The sequence below is a fragment of the Nymphaea colorata genome, chromosome 8 (assembly GCF_008831285.2).
Source record: "Nymphaea colorata isolate Beijing-Zhang1983 chromosome 8, ASM883128v2, whole genome shotgun sequence".
NCBI classification, from domain to species: domain Eukaryota; kingdom Viridiplantae; phylum Streptophyta; class Magnoliopsida; order Nymphaeales; family Nymphaeaceae; genus Nymphaea; species Nymphaea colorata.
The window spans coordinates 8,027,580-8,051,951 of record NC_045145.1 but is presented as its reverse complement, the minus strand read 5'-3'; the positions used below and the strand labels follow the sequence as shown (position 1 = coordinate 8,051,951).

General features: G+C 37.4%; 1 protein-coding gene across 1 annotated transcript; it reads right to left on the bottom strand.

Annotated features, from left to right (window-relative positions):
- Positions 1-7,026: 7,026 nt before the first annotated feature.
- LOC116258290 (heavy metal-associated isoprenylated plant protein 7-like) lies at positions 7,027-12,856 on the bottom strand. The gene is made up of 5 exons (XM_031635371.2): positions 12,715-12,856; positions 11,361-11,631; positions 10,147-10,346; positions 8,709-8,796; positions 7,027-7,524 (listed from the first exon to the last, which is right to left on the bottom strand). Exons 1-5 carry the CDS (start codon positions 12,811-12,813, stop codon positions 7,169-7,171), a joined length of 1,014 nt encoding a protein of 337 aa, XP_031491231.1. The 5' UTR covers positions 12,814-12,856; the 3' UTR covers positions 7,027-7,168.
- Between the last annotated feature and the right edge of the window lie 11,516 nt (positions 12,857-24,372).

The window sequence follows — 24,372 nt, the reverse complement described above, 5'->3', positions numbered from 1 at the left end:
CATTTCATATTTCCGATCTAGATCACATGTCCTTGTCCTTTGTATGTATCTAGGTCTCATAACCATGTCCTAGATCTAATCTATTTTTATAAATCCAAGTCCATTATTCCCATTCTAGATCCCGAATGTCAAATTATAATCCAAATTTTAATGCCATATCTAGCTTTCGAGAATTTTCTTTGGATTTGGACCTGGATTTGGGTCTCAACATCAAACCGAGATCCAGTATCCACATGTGAGCTTATTGTGCATTATATATAAAAAATGCATCATCATTTTCTCTTTCCATGCTTAATGTCAATTCAGACGTAAACACTTGGAATGTACAGAATTCTTTGTTGAACACTCCGGTGCATACAAAATCAAAATGGGTATCAGTATGTGGCAGGAATAAATAATTTTCTTATTCCTTTTGTGTTTTAAAATATGATTTTAAAAGTTTGTTTTCTCCTCTTTATACTCTCGCTTGTTCACCCTGCACACTCGATGTTAATCTAAATTCTTTGTTAAGAATTGATCAGCACTTCTCTGTGCATGTGTGGCTTTTTGCATAATCATTAGATTTAATACAGTCAAACTTAGCCCTAGGTAGGCTTCAACCTAGTGTAGGCAAGACTGAACCCAATCATTTTGATCAACTTACCCCGAGCTCATTTGGATCTTGGATCTCAATTCAAAATATTTGATCCAAATCATAAACCTTATGTTGATCTAAACCATGACATTAACCGAAATCTAACGTACTTGGATTTGGATTTCAAGTATTGGATTTTGGATGCCAAGTATTAGATTTTTTATTATAGATTATAGATCTAGGATCTCAGATTTTATAACTCAAGTCTTAGATTTTGGACCTTGGATTTTAGACTTTTGATTTTGAATCAAATTTCATGTATAATTCTCGTACCACAAATCACAGATAATGGATTTTGGATTTTGGATTTTAGAACCTAGATTTTGGATCATGGATTTTAGATCTTAGATCTTAGATTTCATATCTTGGATTTTGGATTGAATTTCAAAGCAAATGAGTATTTGACCACAATCCTAGGATCACTCCCATAGAATCAGACCCCAATACAAGATTTCCAACCCTGTAATCATCACATTTGGATATATCCTTTTAGAATTTGGATCTTAAAAAATTAAATCATAAGAAAGCAAGTGTGCTGAACTAGGAAAGATAAACTTAATTTTGAAAATAAAATCGATTATTGTACTCAAGTTGAGAGCAAAAGTTATTGTAATGATGTTTGGATATATGTTTAAGAGAACCTCACACCTTCTTCCATGTAAGAGAGAGTGAGAGACTTGCTATATAAACTTTCACCACATCTAATCTTTACATGACAAGCCACACTTTCTTTACTTTTGAAACAAGTTCTCTTTCCTTGACAGAATAGGCAACAGTACAAAAAATTATCCTTTCTAATTAGAATTTATAGTCAATAATACTTGGTTCATACTTTTCTAGTTTTTTTATAGCAACATAAAAGTAGTGTCATTGCTTAATAAATCATATAGCCTAAATAGCTATACCACTTAACAAGAAAAAGTAAGCATGCCCATAATGATTAATTTATAATTACTGACAACAACATATATATATATATATCTTGTAACAATGTATTGTGAACAATCTTATATATAATTGACAGTACTGCAATCTTTTTAACAAATATTTCCTTGTCAATATATAATTCATAATTTCTGATGACAGTACATGTATCATTCATCAAACTCTTTTCCACAATTATTTGTTGTTGAAGTATGCGACAACATGTTTATATGACAAACATGTATTCAATATTGCATAACAATCCTGTCGAGCAAAGTTAAGAGAAAACACCTACTAAAATGGACCATTAATTTTCATGAATGCTTAAACAAAAAATAGTAGAAATTAACATGAAGACATCACATGAGCATATATAAACAGTGGTGGTTCTGGCCATTCTGGATCTGTTCGAGGGAGCTCGCTGGTGTGCTGGAGGAGCTGCCTCTAGCTAAAGCTATCACGTTTCGTTATTTTCAAATTTCTTGACTAGCATTATCCTTTCAAAGATGCAGAAATTATTTGTTGATAAATTAGTTCTCTCTCTCTCTCTCTCTCTCTCTCTCTCTCTCTCTCTCTCTCTATATATATATATATATATATATATATATATATATATATATATATATATATATATATATATATTCAAGGAAAACTGTTGCTAAAGGCCCAAAATTGTACCTAAAGGTTTTTAGGCACAGGGCTACTAGCGTGGGTTTTAATACTTCTAGCGATGGTTTTGAACTGCTGCTACAATTATTTAGTGACACTTTTTCTTATTTCTAACGACGGTTTTAACCGTCACTAAAAATAGTTTCTCATGTAGTAAGTAAGGGCCCCTAGGTTTCCGCCTCCTCGATGACACCCCCGACAAGGAAATCTGTAGAAATATCCCACCACCAGCCATGACCCCAAGTCATTCCAGAAAACAGAAAGGGAAGTACAAAAGATATGGCATCCCATGCCGAGCGCAGATCCATAGAAGAAAACAGAAATAAGCCTTCCTTACTGAAGAAGAGGAACCATTGTCCCGCCCACCGGTTCTAGGGCTCTAATCGGACTTCGACAGGCCACACTACCTTCCTCCCACCCAGGACCGCAGAGAGAGGGAGGGAGAGAGAGAGAGAGAAACAAGATAAGAGCGGAAGGCTTTTAATTTGGGTGAAGTTTTCCATAAAGTTCCATCTGAATCCGGTTATGCTAGAACCTTCATATATGAGTCTTCTGAACGAGTCTAGTGAGGTAAACGGGTACTTCTCATTGTCATGTATAGAGAAGCCGCTTGTCGGGGTGGGAACCCATAGTCACCTGATCTTCAGCTACATAAAACTTAGATAAGGATGCTCTTGATACCTCACAGACCTTTACCAATGCAAGTTAGACATGGCTTTATCCTCTTACACGTCGAAACGAGGTTTAAACGCATAAAGCCAACTACCTGCCGAGATCCCCTTGAGCTGAATTCCAGTGTTTGCTTTATCTATTTTATTATATATGTATTTTTTACTCAGTACTATCTTGCTTTGTATTTTATAACTTGACTAGAGTCACTCTTCTTTTTTACTTCCTCATATACGTACCCTTTATTCACTTCAAAATCACAAGACTTTTGTTGCTTCATATTTCACATACAAATTCAGTCAGCTTTTGCTCTACTGACTAATGGGCACAAGAAAGCTGTTTGTGCCCAGGAGATCCAGCTGAGAGGGAATCCTATAAAACTTGACAGCAGGCTAATATATATTTTGGCTCTGTAATCCAGGGAGCATGTTAGGACGGGTACTGAGCACATCTTGGTGGGAAGGTACCTCCGAAAAGCAGGTAACATGCACGCACAAACCAGATCCCCATATGGGAAATCCCTGAGTTTGGGCCTGAGAAGCTAATACATGTATCTATTACATGATGATATCAAAAGGAGATTGTCTCGATACCATCCAGAGGAAGAGAAAGCAATTGCAGAGTATTTGAAAAATGAAAGGCTCGACGTTTTTTTTTTTTTTTTTGCAGCTAGGTTGGCCTGATTGGCACTTCTTGCCTAGCGAAATGGCAGTCAACTTTATATCACATCAATAGTTTGAAGCTCCAAGCTTGACCATCTATTAGACATATCCCCACAATGACAGGCTCACCATGAAAACGACCATTTCCGTTCATGCTTTTTGTTTGCTATATTGAGGCTTCACCGTTCACTTTCACTTTATGATGAGATGGCCCATTAGAGCTTAAGATCTTGAGAATTTTGGGCTCATTTGTAGTCACAGTTCCAGTACTGGTGTTCAGTGGGAAGCTTTGGTGCATGTCGAGCAAATGTTCTCTGCTACTCTTGATAGAATATTGACATATAGTCAAACCCAGAAGGTGGTCTAACGTTCATGCATCTCAAGAGGCCGTCTTGTTCGTTTTAGTGTCACAATTTTGTGTAGAATGTGAAAAGCTCTGCATATTCTAACGAGTGAGAGAGAGAGAGAGATTTGGCCTGGTAACTAGCCGATATTGCCCTTGGTACTTAGGCTTTATCTGGTAACGCATAAATGCAAGAGGACAAATACCACTTGTAGATAGGCTTTATCTGGAGCCCTATATTACTCTTTTTCCAAGGTTGGGCGGATACATACCGGAGAGAGATAAGAGAGAGAGGGAATCCCAAAAATTGTCCTGTAGAATCTTTGCTGTTTTAGGATGAGAAGAAAAGATATGTACAAAAGCAAGAACGGGGACCAGAGAAAAGAGGATAAATATATCATGGATGATAGGGGCAATTCTTGTCTTGACAATAGAAGCAGATCCTTTACGTTCCCCTTTTTGCAAGTGGCAGGCTACCTTTGTTCACGGACAATGTTACTTATTAATCCCTGAAACCAGTGAAAGCGAGACGATAAGTGAACAGAAACGGCCCTTTAGAATACAGCTAGGCCAATATAAGCCTTCTGTCTAACAAATCAGTGATGCAGCGGTATAATATTGGTGAATGAATCAATAAAGCCTACTCTTTACTTAATTTATTGTGACCCATGAGACAGCCCCAAGGACGTTGAGCCAAGAAGTTGTACCAGTTCATGTTTTTAATAGGCAATCGAAACACCTATATCTACACCACTGCTCACATTCAGGAGCTACCTCATGATCGTTGGTGATACTTCCCTTTTGGAGTAACCTGGAAAGCTAGACCTTCTCACCCCTACGCATGTAGACTTCTCGTAGTTCCTTTTCTTTCTTTGTCCATCGATGATTGTATCAACCTCGAGATTCCACAGGATTGTTGCAAAGAAAAAAACAAAGAAGTTGTGAGCTGAAGATGAAAGTGCATAAATTGGTACTTACAAAGTTTGTAATAGATAAGTTCCAAGACAATTGCACTGTTTAGCGATATTTTGTCCCACCTTATTATGTGAGAACTAGGGGTGAAAGCCGAGTCGAGGCTGAGTTCAGCCAGCTCGAGCTCAGCTTGACTGTGAAACCTTGAGCTCGGGCTCGAGAATAGCTCAACAGAATCAGCTCGAGCTTAACTCGGCAGTTACTTATTGAGTTCGAGCTTGACTAGATTAAGGCTCGATAAATTCGTTTGAATATATGGATTGTTACTTTGCCATAAATCGTGCTCAACTCGATTAAGGCTCGACAAATTTGAAGGAGGTTTTGTAAAAACTTACATAATTAATTAACGTCAATATATTGTTTTTTTAATTAAAAACAAGTCGAATATTTAAAAAAATTGCTACACATCATTTTTGAGCCAAGCCAAGCATTAGCAGTTTGAGTTCAGTGAACTCAAACTCAACTCGATTATTTGAACTGGTCGACTCATATACTCGAGTTCGACTCATTAAGCAAATGACTTGGCTGGAACTTGTTCACAAGCCGAACTTTAACGAGTCGTGTTCCAGTAGTGCCACAGAACAGCAGAACAAGACACTTGAGTAGCGTTGCGGAACAGCAGAACAGGAACTCCTCCCGTTCCATGAAGCATGTCACAAAACAAACGCAGGACATCACCTGCACATCTATGTGCGTGTTATTGAAGGAAAAGAGGCATGAATCTGCTGGGATCCATTAGCATCACTTCCCAAATGAGAAGAGGTTCCTGCTACACGCTCCATAACCTGCCTGTAGTAGCAATGTATCATCAAAATCAGATTTCACGAGCACTGTAAGGATGAGAGCCATCTAGCTAAGCTGATATCAATGCCTGAGAGAAGAAACCAGCTAAAATAGGAAATCGAGGAGACAAACAATAGCAAGAAGCTGGACGGTTAGGATATCTCTACCAATCTATCTAAAAGGAGACCAGTTGGTTCCATGCATGAAACCCAGTGAGACAAGGCCACTGGATCCAATAGTGGTGGTTCTCATGTTCCTTCAGGAGGCACCGGGTATGCTTGGGGCTTGAAATTAACAGGTCTATACCAACAGATAGAGCAAAAGAGTGCAACATCTCTGATGTGACACGCAAATTGTCTGCAGATATTTTGACATAATTAGGATCATAAGCTTTTGGTAATCAAAGGAAGGATGGGTCTAGTACGCCCCCACGCAATTCCATGCATCTGAAGCCAGCTGGTAGCACTGCCTTGAGCGTACCTAACTTTGGATCATCCAGGTAGGTCAGTGGGTTCGGTAGAAATGGGCCAGTTCGGAAAAAGGAGTGTGTTTGGAGCAGATACCTAACTATATATTGCAATCAATTCCTTTGTACCGCTACAATTTTTTTGTAACATTTCAACTGCATTGATGGAACGTCCATCTATTCCTTCATGGAATACAACCATGTTTCATGAGTTGTCGTCCACCTTTTCAAGAAGCAACTATATGTATATATAAGTTGGAAACAACAGTAAAATTAATGAAACCTCTCAGAGTTGGTAAAAACACTTTTAGTACGTATTACTCACTCAATTTATATATATAAGGTTGTTTTGAAGTAAACCACTCATTTTCTTACCAATGAATATTTGATGTCATAAGAGCGGTTCATTTTTTATTACTACAAAGACATGTTTCAAAAAATAACTGCCGTAGTTCCTATAAAAACATTATACATTAAGATCATATCCATACGGTTATCTTATTTAGATTATGCAAAAAAAAAAATTACTTTAACAATCAATTTTGGGTGGTTCGGTGTTTGCCTGACCTAATAATTTCACACATATATATATATATATATATACATATATATATTACTGTCATTGTCATTCTTAGCAACATAACGGGGCGCGCGTACAGTAAGTTCTTTGTTTTTATTTTCTTTCAGGTGACTAAAACAATGGCTTTGTGCGCTCACGTGATGGCACACAAACACTCCCGTATGCAACTGATGTTCTCAAGAGCGGAAACTAAATAAGAACTCTCCAAGCATAGCTGTGGAGAGTATTTGTCTTTCTAAAGCACGGAGACGAGCATACATATTTATGCTAGAAAAGTAGGATTCCGAATAGGATGGTAGAGAGAGATAGTTGCTGTACCAGACCTGATCATCTTAAGGAGCATTTATTTGGGATGATTATGGCTTTGATACAGGTGATAGATACACAGGTAACTACAAAACAAAGATTAAAAAGCTAAAAAGAAAAAGAAGAAGAAGGCAAGAACTCGACAACTCTTATTAACAAATCACACGATGGAGCATGCATTAGGATTCTCGTCGCTAAATATCTGTGGCGGGTACGCGTATTCCATGTAATATCTAGCGGGCGGCCAGTACTCGCTCTTCTTCATCTCGCTCTTCTTCTCCTCCTCACCACCGTCTTTGCCTTCTTCGCCTTCCTTCTTCTCGCTCTCCCCCTTTTCTTCCTTCTTCTCTTCCTCCTTCACCTCTTCCTTCTTTTCCTCCTCCGGTGGCGGCGGCGGCACGATAGTCGCCTGCTTCCGCGTCTGCTTATACACGTACTCCACCAGCTTCTTTGGATCCACCACCCCTTTCACAATTACCTTGTCATTCTTCAAGTCTGTCTCCACCGACTCTACACCTGTATTTCCGTCTCTACACATAAGCCATATTGAACATGTAGTTCCAAAGAGAGAGAAAGAGAAGGATGCACATAAAAAAAAAAAATCATGCCTTTAGTTCCAAATTTGATATAACACAGAGAACAGAATTAATTATTAAATTTGTTCAATGATACTTGTATATCAGATTAGCTTAATTATCCGCGGTGAAGAAGATGCAAACAAAATGAGAAAACGAAAAGTCATTTGTTCATTTTATAGGGAAGCGTGGCGCTTAATAGTGCTGCAATTGGAAATAGTTATGTGTAGCACAAGTGGTGGAATTGATAGGTTAATAAAAGCTCGGTCCTCAATTCGAATCTTGTGGATGTCGATAGCTTTCGACTGTGTGACACATGCTACTTAATTAAAGTAACAGTAAGTTAGGCCTGGAGTCCGAAATAGAGGAATGGAAAAGTTAGTTTCGATCTTTCGCAAGTACCTACTACCCAAAATGATCGGCCAAAATTGAAGTGTGAAGTGCCTCAAAACAGGATGCATCCGAATCTGGTTTCAGATCAGTTTAGCTGTTTTGGATCTCATTTGGACCTCACTGCAATGCACTGAGTAACCCAACGCCAACGGGGCCTGAACCAACGTGGCCGTTTTTTCGTGAAATTAATAATTCCGTGTGCACCTTCGCCGTGAAGCGCCACGGTCTCTGCTTCCTTCAAACTTTTGAGTGCACGAAAAGCATATGTATGAAGGAAAAAAAAACACATGCAACGCAAATCCTTTTCATATCGGGCAGCTTTGGCTTTGCTCATGTTTCACATTTATCGCATCTGACATTTGGGAGAACGAGCCAAACTAAACTACGAGTTTTTTGGTTAGCTCAGCGCTACTAAAGATGAGTGCGCGGGCTTTTGAGTAAATTATGAGGCCTATATATACATATATAGTGAGGTTAACGATGGTACATGTGAGACAAGAAATGGTATATATTGCATGGACAAGGAAGGATTAGTACTAGGAACGGTAGCTGGTTCGATCGTCCTCATGGGCATCTTCATGAGAGAGAGAGAGAAAAAGGATGAAAGGCCACATGGGGCGAATGACAGCATCAAATCGAAGGACGAGGAGTGGTACCCAACTTTCCTTTTTGCAGTTCGCCCTTTTCCCAACACACGCACAATATTACAAAGAGAGACAGAAAAAGAGTTACCTTTCATCTTGTGAATGCGTCTTTGGACCACTTGGGCACATGACTCGCAGTGCATGCGAACTGTTAAAACCACAGTGACGACCACAGGCTGCATAGAGACAAAGTCCAAAACCAACAGCCAATTGCAACCCATTAGTTCTTCAAACTTGGGAAAGAAAGCCCTTACCCCTCCATATATGCTCAATTAATTTCTTGCTATATATATATATATATTGCATTCACCAAGTTTAAAAGAGAAAAAGCTCAAACCACTAAAATTTGGTTCTTTATAAGAGCTCGTTTGTCCCCAAATGTTGAGTTCGAATTGTATATAGATTTCCAAACAGGAGGATTCCAATCTGGGGCTCAATTTTTTTTTTTTTTCGGTCGTATGATCTTAAGTCAATCTTAACTAGGGTGAAAATCTCATTATGTTGTTCACACACGACGGTAACACCTTGTCCTTATGGGAGGAAAGGAAATAGCTTTTCTTTCAACCTCAAAAGGATGATAAATTGGTTTACTTCCTCAAAATGTTGTGCTTTAAACAGATGCTGGCTGTGGTGTATGAAAAAGAATCAAGAAACAGTTGAGTCTCGTTGAAGATTACCATAGAAAACTTCTCTATTAAATGAAGACAAAAAAAGTGGGGAAATGATAAAGGATTTATGGACCTGAATTGTCTGTTTTTGATCCAGCGGTCCTGCACTCCCCCACCTCATACATCATATATAAATGCGGCACAGATGGCATGTCAGCCAATAACGCATTAAATTTCAATATCAATTCCCTTTCATATGATAGACAAATACGGCAGGGTAGCAGTTCCACCTTTACTCTGCCAGAAGCAACCATGGAAGACGGCTGGTTAAATGTGGCAGTAACTTGTTGTATGTGCATGAGAGAGAGTGAGAGAGATAGAACGGGTCGGACAAACGGAGTCATTGGACCAACAATCCAAAAAAGTAATATAGGTGTTTGGAGAGGAAACTTGTGGATCATGGGCAATCCAAATCTGTGGATTTGGAGCAACCGGTTTCAGGAGAACTCCTTGCCTTGGGATTTGGATACCGACATAGGCGCAGGGTCGTTAAAACTATTTAGGTCCAGACTCAAACCAGATCCGGTGCTTCAAAGCTTCGCAAAAGATAAAACTCTAGGGCTTGGCGCTCCAGATAAAAGGTGACACCAGGAACGAAAGTCTGAGAACGCGAAGGACACGCAAAGCTCAAGATAAGCTTTTGAAAAAGCACTTTGAATGGCGTGAAGGAAAAAAAAAACAGAAAACCCTTTCTTGTAAACAGAGAAATCTAACCAAAAAACGCCAAAAGCACAAATTTCTCGGTCACTTTGCGGTCTGCTTTCTTTTCATAAAAGGTTTATAAAACATAAAAAACATTCATTGCGATCTGTGAAGAAGTAAACTCAGTAAAAGTGAAAAGATAGAGAGAAGACCAACCTCTTCTTTTTTCTCCTCTTGCTTAGGTTGCTCCTTCTCCTCCTCCTTCTCCGCCTCTGGTGGTTTGGGCAGCGGGGAAATAAGCTCAGCCTTCTTCCCGCTCTTCTTCTGAATCCTCTGACAGACCTTTACAGGGTCTGCCTTCTTCCCCTTCACCACCACCTTGTGAGCTTTGCTGTCCGTCTGCACCTCCTCCACACCTGCAGTCTCCCAATGTTAACAACTCAACAAATTTAACAGCCAGGCATATCAATGGCGGTCAACAGGGCTTAGTTTCTATCAACACGATGATAATGGTGTGCCATCGAATTACGAAGAAGCACATGTACAACAGAGCGGTATTCAATTACGTGTTCAATTACGTGATGTATCCGCAGAGAGGACCTGCCACGACCGGTAGAATGTCAGCTTAAAGACGACGCACCACGGACTGCGACACTACAGTGCATCGATAAGTTCACGGAAAACATGAAGTTTGGTAGCTTTGCTTTTCCCCTCGTGACTCCCCAAATGGAGGTAGAAGTTCAGACCGCAAAAAACTCTCCCCCTTTAGGCTTTTTACCCAATAGAGCTATTCCACTACTGTGGGTAGAACTCGAATTGCAAGTCCTTCCCCACCACCACTTAGTGCATTTAAGTCCTTTTCCCGCCCCCACCTGACCAAATCTGTTTCAAGTTTTAACCTCTCTCTCTCTCTCTCTCTCATAAAGTACAGACAGTAAAATCTAACCGAGGTCACTTTGTTGCTTCCTTTCCAGCAATATGCTTTGCCATCATGAGGTATGAGCACACACATTCACATATATATTTTCATATATACTCATGTGTATATATATATACATATATCTACACATGTATATATATACATTGTTGTTGATAAAAAATAGCAGTGCAGTGACTTTCTTAGGGAAAAAAGCCTAACATGGGAGGATGAAGTTACTATAGGATTCCTTGAGGAAGGATAGAGAAAAATAGACAGGAAGCTTACTGTTAAAAAACAAGGGAGGATGAAGTAGTGCCGGATTGCTTGAAGAAGAAGAGAGCTAGTAGACTAGATTGGAAAAAAGAAGGATTTAACAATGAGAACGAAAAGGTTAATAGCAAAATACCAGACCGAAGGATGCAGGGGGACAAGCATATGGAGTTTCAGATGTGAACAGCTTCTGCAAAAGCGAGTACATAGATGTTAACCATTCAATGGGGAGGAAAAAGACCTGGGAAGCCTCTCAGGGAACGTTGGACCTTCCTTGCACATCCCTCACAGTGCATGTCCACCTTCAACACTATCTCTGGGTTCTGCTCTTCCTCCTCCTTTTCATCTTCTTTCTTCTCCCCTTCTCCCTCCTTCTTCTCCCCTTCGCCTCCACCTTCATTCTTTGTTTCCTCCTTTTTCTCCACTTCGGCTCCACCTTCCTTCTTCTCCCCTGCTCCCTCCGCCACCTTTCCTTCCTCTTTCTTCTCCTCCTTTTTCTCCTCCGCCTGGTTCTATGTTCCAGAATATTCCCAGATAAAAGAGGAGTTAGTTTACAAGTTTGGGCACGAAAGGAATAAAGCATTCTAAAATGTGGAAATTTGCTAAAAGAAGTGAAGGGAATTTATCAAGTCGAAATATCCTTCTGAAACTAAATGAAATTGAAATACTGGGTTCTCTCTGTTTTTCCTATACAGGGAAGATTATGACTAAAATGTGAAATGATGATGGAAGTGAGAGAGAGAGAGAAAGAGAGCTTCTGTAGGTCTGCAGATAAATTAGAAACATGCTGGTTTTAGATTGCAATTATACGAACAATGATTAGAAAATGATACTCTTCAAGATTTTTAAAGCTGAAAAGAACCACACGTGGTGAGAAGGATTGAAATATTTTATGAATGATTCATACCATGAATAATTCCTTACTTATTTTGAACGGGGAGACTCGAAGAATCCAAAGAACATGATAAACGAATCTTCAACGTAACAGTTTGGCACGGACGGGTGGAGGTTAAAAAACGAAAAACTATATATGAAAACTAACTGATGCACATTGCCTTAGATCTGGAAAAGAAAAGGAACCAAGAAAGACTCCCTGAGGAGGAAAAAAACAACATACTGGAAGCTTTGAAAGATTAAAAATTACATGACAGTGAGGATGACAAATTATTTTCCCAAGGGTTAGCAGAAATCTATTTCCTATAACAAAATTTTATAATTGAAATTACTTAAAAATGAAAACGAAAGCAACAGGCGAAAGCTTTTGTTTCCAAGAAAAAATTTGAAAATCTTTTCACGCAGATTTTCAATATCCCGAACTCTCCAGTGTCTTCATTCAAAAACAGATTGTTATCTTTCAATCGGTTTCCTCTCCAAATAATAATAATAATAATAATAATAAGAAGAAGAAGAAGAAGAAGAAGAAGAAGAAGGGGAGCTTGCACTAACTAGGATACAATCTTTCTCCAAATTATTAACACGACAGCCAACTGGGTACACACCTTGAAATCCAAAAATTCACAAGCAGAAAGAGAGGGAGAGAAGAAGAAGAAGGAGGAGGAGGAGGAGGAGGAGGAGAAGAAGGTGGTAAGACATACTTCGCCCATTTGAGCGGGAGCTCTGCTGTGACTCGTGAGAGAGAAATGGAAAAGTTTCTTTCTCGTCGTTCGACCCTTGCGAAAGGAAACCCCGAGCATTTTTTATATGCGTTTCTAGAGAGGGAAACAATGTGCTCGTGGAGAGAGAGAGAGAGAGAGAGAGAGGAGAAGAAAATGGAGGAACGGAACAGAGAAGAAAGGGAGAAAGAGGAAAGAAATTACAGCGCAGTAAATTCTCTTCCTTCCCCTGCTCCGACCCTTCAACCCTCCCGACTCCACTTGTTTTCACGTCACTCTTGACGAGTGACGACCCCATCTCAGTCCGATCAGTCGGTCCCATACCTTTCTCCAAATGACCACTATACCCATCCCAGCCTTTGCACCCCACTCTGGGCAATGAAAGCACAAGGCCTTCTTATTTTTTTTACTAAGCAAGGGTTGTTTGAAGGATGAGGACACTCTAGGTATTATACTCAAACTGGTAGGGTTAGTTGACCAGTCCTTTTCAGAAAAATGACCGTTGTACCCTCCCCGTGGCACGAGACGATGTGTTCGTGGTTGGACTTCGGGTTTGCTTCTCCCAGCTTCACGACCCGAAGAGTAACATCGGGTCGGGTTCGAGCTTTATTACCCAGTCCAGACATGTAAAACTTAAATGCAAGGTTTCATCGGGATGGGATCCGGTAAGACTGAAATCAGGTCCACAAGATTAAAACCATAGGTTTGAAGGTTGAGATTTCGGTCCTAGAGGGGCCTCGTATTTGATTTGCTTGTGGGCACAAAAACCCATATTCAATCAAGACCTCATTATTCATCCAATAATTGCTTAACTTTCTCTGAAATTACAACTTTCAAGCTCAAGTTTCAAAATTTTAATTTCACCTGACCACTTATTTTTGCTCAAGTGGCTTAGTGTGACATGATCAAACTTGGTGCATGTTTTCCAGTGGTTTTTCACACGCATTTTCACCTTTCACAGTGGATCCAACTGTTGTGAAATATGAAAGGTCAATTGATTTAACCGTAGAGTACTAGACATTGCTGCTTTGATTACACTCATTCGATTTTTGTTAGTGTTACTCCTTTATAGTGTACGTGATAATACAACTGTGTAAGTGATAATACAACACTCTAATTGATAGGTATAAAATATGCCTACTTAAGATTCTCAAAACAATACTAGACTTCATATTGGAAGGAAAAGGGTAGGGCTTCGCCCCTTTTTCGATTGGCTTCCACTTACTTGAAGTATTTGATATTGTTGATCACAGTTTCTTCTTTTCATCTGCTTTCCACTTAATACGTTTCATTTGCAATGGAATGATGCATTAATTAAGCTGAACGATATTAATAGTTTAACATGCATGAATTAGTGCAACCATGTATCATTTGCAGGAACACGAAAACAAGCTTACATTCCAAAAGAATTTCTTTTAGTTCACAACTTATCCATGAACAAGTCAATCAATTTGGGTGGATATATGTAAAACATTCAAGAACAAGCTTTGTTATTCCTCAAACTTGAGCATGTTTTGTGAAATATTCTTCACTTACGTTGCGTAAACTGGTAGAACTCCACAGAGCCCTAGGTTGCCAATTAAAAGAAATACTCGAGCCCGATGCCATCTTGATGATGCATGGACAATATTAGAAAATACAAGATTTCAAGGGAACAAAAGGCTACCTAGAGCTTATATGCATTAATTTGCGTGCATATATGCGTAGACAAGTAAGCCAGCAACGTCAACTATACATATATATATATGCACCGACAGTTCTTTGGTTTTCTTTCCTTGTTCCTTTAAAATCCGGATGTACGGGGCACTGTTTTCATGCTTTTTGCACAGAAATCACCCGTTTTACTCTTCTGCAACTTCAACATTTCGCTAATTTTAAAGCGCCATAAGCCTTTAGTTCGCCAAAGACTATATTCAGGCATTGACTAGTATAGAGTCGTGGACGAAGAAGAAAACATAACTGGGACCTTAAATTTGCTGAAAAACCAATAAAAGAGCTTGGAGAATGATGCAACACAAATATATTTATATAGAATGAGCGAATGAGGTCTATGACTATCGAAAGTCACCCAGCCATCTAACCAATATTGTCTATCTAATGTGATGGTTGAGATAAAAACATGTACAAAAATGTACAATAAAAATGACCACCATCTTTTCTACCTTGTTTTTCTCTTAACTATCTGTCATGTTAGATTAGACAGCCCTAGTTAGACGGCTTGAGGCACCATTATATATATATATATATATATATATATATATATATATATATATATGACTTCTTGATGAGTTTATCTCTATTTGTGCGCTTTTCTTCATTGTTAATTTTTGTTTCTTGACGGAACAGTGAATGTAAAATATCCTCTCAAATATTGCAAGAAAAAATAAATGAGTCAAGAACTTCATAATTATGAGTTTAGGGCAGCTTGCATTGCAACCAACAAAGATGTTCAGGTAGGAGAAAGGACTTTCCTTCCTTTTCTTTGCAATGTACATTGAGATAGCCATAGTAATCTGCAGGTTTCAAATGACCAGAAGGACAAGGGGAGAAGGTTCCCTCTGCTCTATTATATGCATAATCACAATATTTTCATTTTTTCATCAGTAGTCTAGCATTCGCAGAAAACCTACTAGATATCCAAACATAGTGTTGCTTTAACATCTTCTAGTGTAACTTGCTTGAAAATTCAAATCCTAGACACAGGAAGCCAAAATAGTTAAATCACCTCTAAGTTTGTTGTCCTGTTGTTGATGTTGACCTTGTTAATTTGCATCTTCAATGTTAATGCATTATTTGATCAAACAATGTTGCAATTTTTTCTTAAATTTTGTGGTGCCATCCTGATTTTCCAACAGGAATGCCTTGTTACAAGATGAAGAGGTCACAATCACACAAGTCTAGAAGTTGAAATTAAAATGGTCATGAAGAAACAAGCTTTCAATGGGAAACACTTTTATCTCCTTTTCTCTGGATTTCGTGATGCTGTTGGTAACTTGTTCCAATCACCATTAGATTTCATCAAAGGAAATTCATGCAAATAACCTTATACAAGCACCTTCTTGACAAGTGACAGTTCTTAATGTTTTCCAAGAAGCATTGACTGGGCCTCATATTTTGAGCCTAAATTTATCAAATATTTATTGAGAAAATATGTTCTAAATTGATTGTTATAAATCCTTTGTTGCTTTTTAGATGTTTTGCTTTGATGTGATATTGTTATGTATAAATTTGTAATTTTTTTTGTTGTTGATGACTACAAGGCAAGCAGGAATGCTTGTAAAAATGATACTAAGCCTTCTAAAGTATTTGCAACTTAGTGGGAATAGGCAAGTCTAAATATGGTCCTTTTATTGATTGCCAAAAAGAAAAAGAGGTTCAATTACCAAGCAGTGCTTCCAAAATCTTAGCATGTTTGGAAACAAATTCTTTTGTTTTAAGGTAAGACAAATGGAAAAAGGGTGCAATAATCCATTAAATGAATTTTCAGAAGCCATAAGCTAGAGGTTTGGTCATTAGCATAATCAGAGAATTTCTTTAACTCAGCATTAACTACTAATTAACAAAATATGAAGTAACTATTAGTATATTTGTCTCTCAAAGTTGAACAAGCATGAGTGAATGCACTACAAGACCAGAATTTAACAATCTGAGTTATGTTTGGCTTCTTAGGGATGATGTTTCCTTCTTGTTTTGGCAAACTACAACAAATATTACTATTCGCAGCAGCTCTTGCCATTGTCAGTTGGCCTAAAGCCTTCGCCAATAACATTATAGGCAAAGACCGTCTCCCTATGGGATAATCTAGGTTGCCCTTGCCCTTTGTAGCATTGGTAAAGGCCATTACCAATAGCACCATTGGCAACACCTCCCAAATTATTGGCAAGAATGGAAGTCATTGGTAATATGGTCTATAGTAGTGGAAACGTAATGTTACACCGCTATAGGTCTTTCATTTTAAAGACATTTGCTTATGTAGTAGGTACCCCCAATTTATTATTAGGATGAATAATCACAAATATAATCAGAATTTACATAGGTTAATAGTTCACAATCAAATTCTGAAGTACCAACAAAACAATACTAGAAGTAAATGGATATTATTTAAACATTAAATAAGAGAAATATTAATAATATGAAAAATTCAAATGAAGTAATCACAATTTGAATTCGCATAGAAGCCCATTTACTAAATAAAGAGTAATTTATTTACATAGAAAGTCTCTGATTTTCTCCTCCTCACTGAAAGACACTTGAATATGACACTAGATGTTAGTACATTAGAGTAATTAAGTTTATTACAGTAAATGTAAACATACAAGCTTCATATGTTACAACAAGGTTTCAATAATCTATGGGTGAATTGGAAGCAAGTAAATATATTTCAAGTAAATTGTACTCAAATATTTGCAAGTTAAATAAATCTTTTGAAAAGGGACCTACATTAAGCTTTTTTTTTTCCCCTGTTCTGGACTTGACAACTACACCTATAGGAAATTCCAGAAACATGCACAAGCAAGGTGATGTTGTTTCCTTTTCCTGTTTAGAGGTCATGACACCAAACATAAAGCAACAAGGTTTTTGCCAACATAGATAATTGATTACCAAATTCTTGGTTTCTTAGTACAATTTGGTTTTTGTTCATTGTTCCAACTGGGTCCCTTTCCAGGTCGCTTCCATCTTGAGACAAGTGCGACAGAAACATGATGATTCAGATAGACATATCTACATTGTCTTAGCAAATGATGCTTATAAAAATATCCCATAACAAGTGGCATTTTGTTGGTCCATGAAAAAAAAATAATAAAAAATAAAATTTGGATGAATAATATTGCCATACAGAAATCTACATAAGAATACCTAGTTGAACTATGATTGTAACTCATGAAACATTGATGCTAAAAATTTTTCTCTTCACATGGAGCCTTCTTGAGCTAAGAGACCTCATTGCCTCTTTCATTCTAACCAATTTGAATTGAAATTGTATCTTCTTCTGTAGAAAAGCTCAATATGGGATTTGGCTTAGAATCTCAAAGCACCTTTTGCAGAGGAACATCATATCAAATCTAGAAGATTACATTTTTTCCATAGCACAAATAAAGTTGAAAAAAACAAAATTAGCACATCCATAGAGGAGCATGTGTCAATACTACAAATTCTCTATCACTTGGGGAAAAAAATATATGTCAGTTACTCCATCAACTATTTTTTTATCATGCATGACTCTGAAACAGAACTAGTATGACCTAGATGTAGTTTCATAAGGAAACTAGTGTTAATAGGGTTTCAACATATACCCTTACAACTAGCTCCTAGTTGAAAATTAGAGACAAATAAGCAATATCAAATAATTTAAATGGTGCAACATCTAAATGACCATACTTGAAAAACCATGAAAATCAGGATACCTTAGTAGATAAAAAGTGCATATTACATGTTTAAATTAAAGTGCCCTAACAAACGGCTTCTAACTGAAAATTAGAAACAAATGATCAATAACTTATTCATGCATAAAATAAAGAGGAACCGATATTTGCTGAAATTCCTAAAACTGCCATCATTGTCTTCCCCCCTTTCTTGTATTGTGAATGTTAGAAAAGCCATGAAATAGGAAGCTTGAAATTTCAATAAATAAGGAGAAGAAAATTGATATAGTTAAGGCACAAGCAGTAAAAGCTTAAAGCAAAGTAATACTATAGAAAGATGTTTGCTAGTAGCATCAAGGTGATCATTAGCTGAATGTTAGAAAATAAATTAAATAGGAAGCTGGAAATTTCTATAAATATGTAAAGGAAGATGCAGAAAAATGATATAGCTAAAACACAAACAACTGAAGTTCAAAGCAAATAATACTAGAGAATAGATACTTACTAGTAGCAGCAATGTGATCATCAGTCAATATACTACACAATCAACTCCGTCACAACCAGCTTTATGCCATCAAGGGGCAAAATACATGTTCATGCCAAATTGGCTTAACATTAATGACACTACAAATGAAAGGAGTAATCCACCACAAAAGTCCCAAAAGGTTACAACAAGAGAGGAAACATGATGAAAAAACTAAGGGTTTCAATAGAACGAACCCTTACACCATGATATATCTCAATGCCTCCACCAAACCCTAGGTCTTTAACCCTAATGCTCCCCACTTCAAACTTATGAATTAGGCAATGCAAAGAGAAGATAGAAAAACATAGGATTCCAATATCATCATGGTGCTGGTCGAGCAGTTCAGAGAGGGATCTTCAGTACAAGCAGAAGCCTTCAAAAATTTCCTTTCTTGTACTATTTGTTTTCCAAGAAAATGCCCTTTATTCTTCACGATCGTTGCTGCTCTCTAAGTGGGCAGGAATGTGACTCATCCGCAATGGCCAATGCCGAAAGCATCAATCAATGAGGATGTAATAAATCGTTGCAGTGGCTGTTCCTCTCTTCAGACTACCATACTAATGGTCTCTTCATGTGGTTTTGTATTTCAATTATCCATGAAGAGCATAAGAGATGGTTTTGATCTTGATGTGTTTACTAATCAAAACAATCATCAAACTAGGGGTTAGATTGGATTGAATGTAGTAAGGTTGTGTTTTCCTCTTGATTTGGGTTCTCTCTTGCTCTCTCTCTCTCTTTCAATTTGTATAAAAAGAAAAGGAACATAGCAATGACAAAATCACTGCGACCAGGAGATTTTTTTATAGAGATCTATAAAGGTGACAAATATCACTAGTAATGATATCTGTCCACCACTTCTCCAAGTGCTAGTAAAGAAATTTATCAGTGATTTTTTTCACTGTTATAGATTAGAATTTTTTTTGCCATAAAGACTTTGGAGCCATCAGCACATGAGTTGCCGACGGCCTTAGGTAGTCTTTGTTGATGCTTTGGACTGTCTTCAATACCCATATTTGTTGCAGTGAATCCCCTCCCCCTTGTCCCATCTCCATAGCCAATCTTTGAACAACCAGGAATGGTTGGGCGTAGCTTAATAGTCCATGAACTATGAGAATGGAGACACTTCTTGACACATATATAGACAAATTGAGTTTATTATTGCACAACATGAGAGCTAAGTAGGCTATTCTACATGTTTGCCACACCTGCCTCACCTTTGGTGTGCCATGCAAGCAAATGTGAACACTCAACTTGACTATTGTCATTTGACAAGAATTGGGTTGTAGATGTTGACATCTTATGAAGAAGTTTACATGAAAGAAGCAAGACTACACAACACAGTTGAATCCCATTTTGGAGAATGTCTAACAAGTCATAAATGAATAGTATAATATAATAATACCTTCTACCATGCTAGCCCGTTTTCCACTTTCTCAATAAGAGCACAACACCACTCCTCTTCAATGGGAGCCATAGATTTGAAAAGGAGCCAACTTGTCACCCAAGGATGATGATAAGCAAGTGGCTAAACATATGATCTATTTGATAGAAAATCAACCTAGATTTAGAGGGGTTAATGCTCAAACTCAATGAATTGTGCAACTTGACTAAATCACCCTTAATTTATCAAAGAGAGTTCCTATTTGCCTTATTAAACAGTAACACATCATCTCTAAAGGCAAGCATATGAAGGCATCAGCCAACTCTAGGAATCTAAAGACCTTTGATTGGGTTTTTTTCAATTCTAGACTTCACCATGCTGATCCCGTTGTCAAAGCCCATGCTGAAAATCAAAGAAATCCCCAGTTTTAAGAGAGCATCTTCTAGAAAACTCCATCTAACCTTGTTGTAAGCTTTAAAGATAACAAGCTTCAAACTGTAGGAGGACCTAGGGGGCCCAATCAATGAGTGCACAACTTCATGCACAATAATAACATGATCAGTTAGCATCTTACCTAGGATGAAAATCGACTGCTCAGAATTAACAAGGTACAAAAGAATACCTTTCATGTAGTTGGTAAGAAATTTAGATATAAATTTATATAGGGAGTTACAAATTGCAATAATGTGGAACTCATTTGCTTGATTTGCTCCCTCTTTTTGAGATGAAAACAAAGAAAAATCTATTGAATTTCTTCACAATTTCGCCATTAGCTATGAACTTTGGAATTATGTTATAATATATTTCCCCATAATATTTCAATAGTTTGGGAAGATTGCCTCTTTGAAATCATCTGGTCATAGGATACTAACTGCATCTAGCTTTCATCCTTGCAGGATCTGACTTGTGACCTAATACTTCACCATGTTTGCCTTTAGTATTCCAATTTGGTTCTTATTTAAGGGCAAGTTTTAATATGTTGCCCATCTTAATCTCAATTAGTCTTGTCCTATGTTGGGAATTGACCTGTGGCTAGTGGTGGTCCAATGTTTGCTTGGCTGCTTGGCTTTGATAAGATTGATTTGGAACATCCCCAGAGCTTGCATTCTTTTGGTATATACCTCCCTTTATTTGGTTGGCTTGCTATGGAAGTCTATATCAGTTAACCACATTTTTTAAGTGGGAAACTTTGGTATAAATCTCCCTCAATTTCGTGTGTGCTCTTTATATATGGAAGCCTATCTTGGTTAACTATGTTTTACAAATGGGAGATTTGACATATATATATATATATATATATATATATATATATATATATATATATATATATATATATATTTATTTATTTATTTATTTATTTATTTATTTATTTATTTATATGATGACTCAATCTAGAAAAATGGCTAAATTTTTAAAAAGCATAGCTAAAAAATGGTCAATAGCTTAGCATTAGTGAAGGTTTATGGTGCGGCAGCATTTTATGACAGCTTTAGCAACAATTTGTGGTTCTTTTGACAATGAGCGTTTAAATTTTAGTCATTCAGTATCTATGAAGCAACTAGCAACATATGGATGATTCAATTCTTCTAGATAGCTAAAACCTAAAAAATTGTCAATCAAAATAGTCACTATATTGGCATTAGAGAAGGTTTATGGTGCAGAAACAGTTTTGGTAGCTTTAACAAATAAGTTATGGTGCTTTGAATGATCATGAATTTTTAAATTCTAGCTATTCGACAAATATTGGCCAACCAACAACACTGACCTTTTCACACACAAAAAAAAATACTAACACACACACACACACACACACATACTTTGATGGATAATTGTTGTTATCCATCACTAACAAGCTTTGTATATACATAAGATTGGCATTTTGAATGAATGATTAAGCACCGACTTTGAGTTATATACATAATCTTCATGAACAGGTTTAGAGACAATAGTTAATTGATGCGCAATAGATTTTTCATGCGGAAAATATTCATTTACTATCTTGTTTCCTTTCTTTAGATCCTGAAGTTGACCTCTAAGATGAATTATCCGTGAACGAGAATGAGAGACATATGATCTTTTTAGAGAAGACCAGACTTCATATGTAGTTTCCAAGCCAATGACTTGACTCATGACATTTTCACTCAATGAGGTAATAATCCAACTTAAAACAAGCTGATCATGCTTTAACCATAATATATAATCATGATTGACATCATCAGAATTTTCAATAGTTTTGGGCGGACAATGGTTTGTTCCATCAATATAACTCATGAGTCCATAAGTGATCAAGATGCGTTTGAATTGAGCAGCCCAAAGCATATAATTATCTGCTCTAAGTTTGATAGAAAGAAACTTAGAAAAGTTTGATGGCACTTGGTTAAAGTTGAAATTAGCGGTGAGAGTTCTGTTCGACATTGAAGAGGTCGACGATGAAGATGTTGCCATAGATATCACTGAATAAAGATGATGACATGGTGGAAATTTTGATGATGTTGGCGGCACTTCGAAAGAGTTGGTAGTGCTCAGATAGCCAGTCGCTGGCGGGATTCATCGAGTAGCTCTGACACTGTGATAGGAGAATTGCCGGGGCACGCGAATCTGGTACTCACACGATCTTTTAGGACACGTTGACAGCTAAGTCGCCGGGGAACGAAGAACACAGTGGAATATTCTGCTGGGTTCGTCGGGTTTCACCAGAATCCCTCTTCTGCATCGGAAAAAGCAGAAAAATTGTCGACGGACTTCAAAAATCGATTTCTCCCTGATTTCTCAACGGTTTTGGACGGGTAAGGGCTCAAAATGCTCAGAATTTTGTCAGCTTTCTCCTCAAATGATCAAAAACACGTTTTGATCTCAGGATCATACGGATTTAACTCTAAAAGTAGTCGGACTACACCAAAAATAAAGAACACACATCCAAGGGAAGAATCTGTGAAAATTTGCTGCAGAATGATTCACCATCTAAGGATCAATACCGTAAAGCTTTGATACCATGTCAAAAAGGATATGAACAAGAATGAACAAGAGATTTTAATGAGGTTCAGTGCTGAAATCACCTACGTCCTCAAAGTCTCTCTGCTCTCTTTTCAACATGTAATGAGAGATAGAGGTTCCACTATTTAAAGAATACAAATCACAATCTTCGACTCAAGTTCCACTATTTAAAGAATACAAATCACAATCTTCGACTCCTAAAATCATGAAGTTGATATACAACTTGTTTTCTTCAAAATATCACTTCCTATTTTATCTCTTTCCATAAATAAAGAGATTTGGATGTCGACCTCTTCTTCATCTACTCCTGAGTTTTTGGCAACTGATTGCACTGTATCATCTTCTGATTTCCTGACAACTGATTTATCAGATTTGTCCAACTTATGCATATGATCATCCTTTGCCACCAAAATTGGTTCTCTAACAATCACCATCTCTGATATGTAGGAAACACATGATAGACCAGATAGCATATGCTTACAAACACACATAAGTCTCAATACAGATTACCCTTACTAGCTACAACATATATCTAATGTGAGCCCTCGACATCAACAAAAGTGTACCTAAGCCGTCGGCAAAACATTTGCCAATGGATCGTAGCTGTCAATAATTCTCGTAAGCACTTTGTTTGCCAACATTAAAGATTTTTAAAAAAAATGTAATATCGTTCCTGAATCTCACACCATTGGGATCTAAAGCATCTTTCCCAACTTTTGAACCATTGTGAAAGAAATGTTTTGCCAACACATTTCTATATCTTGTATTATTTTGTATGCTAATGGTTGTAAATGTTGGGAATAGTGTACAAATACCTACGAAATGAGGAATTGTTATTGAATACCAATGATTTGACCCCTAGGTATTTGGATGCGTGTGTGCAGAGAGAGAAAAAAAGAGAGATTGAGGGAGAGAGAGACCATTTGTTAACAAACACAATCATTATTATTTCATTTTGTAGAAACTACACATAGCTATTGCATAATACATCAAATTATATATGACATACACTAATTTAGCCATTACATGTACAAAGAATTCAGTAATTAGATATACTACAAAATCGGTCATCTTCTATTGTTGTTTCATCTTCTGCTTCACTTGCAGCCTAGTATCAATTTCTCACTACCGAAACTAGAAAGGCATATGGTTTGAGTAAAATCAACGAGAAGATTGAGCATAAATGGCTACGCCACACACACTATAAGAGTTGTAGTAAAGCAACTTGGACAAAAATAATGATCCTCTCGATGAAGATAAGTTATAGACCATTCGCTTTTTGTGCTGAAGCATCGCATAGGATATAGGAAAGCAATAGCTTGATTAAAGGCTAACTAGTTGCAACCACAACCTCTGGTCAAGTGCAGGGAAAAACC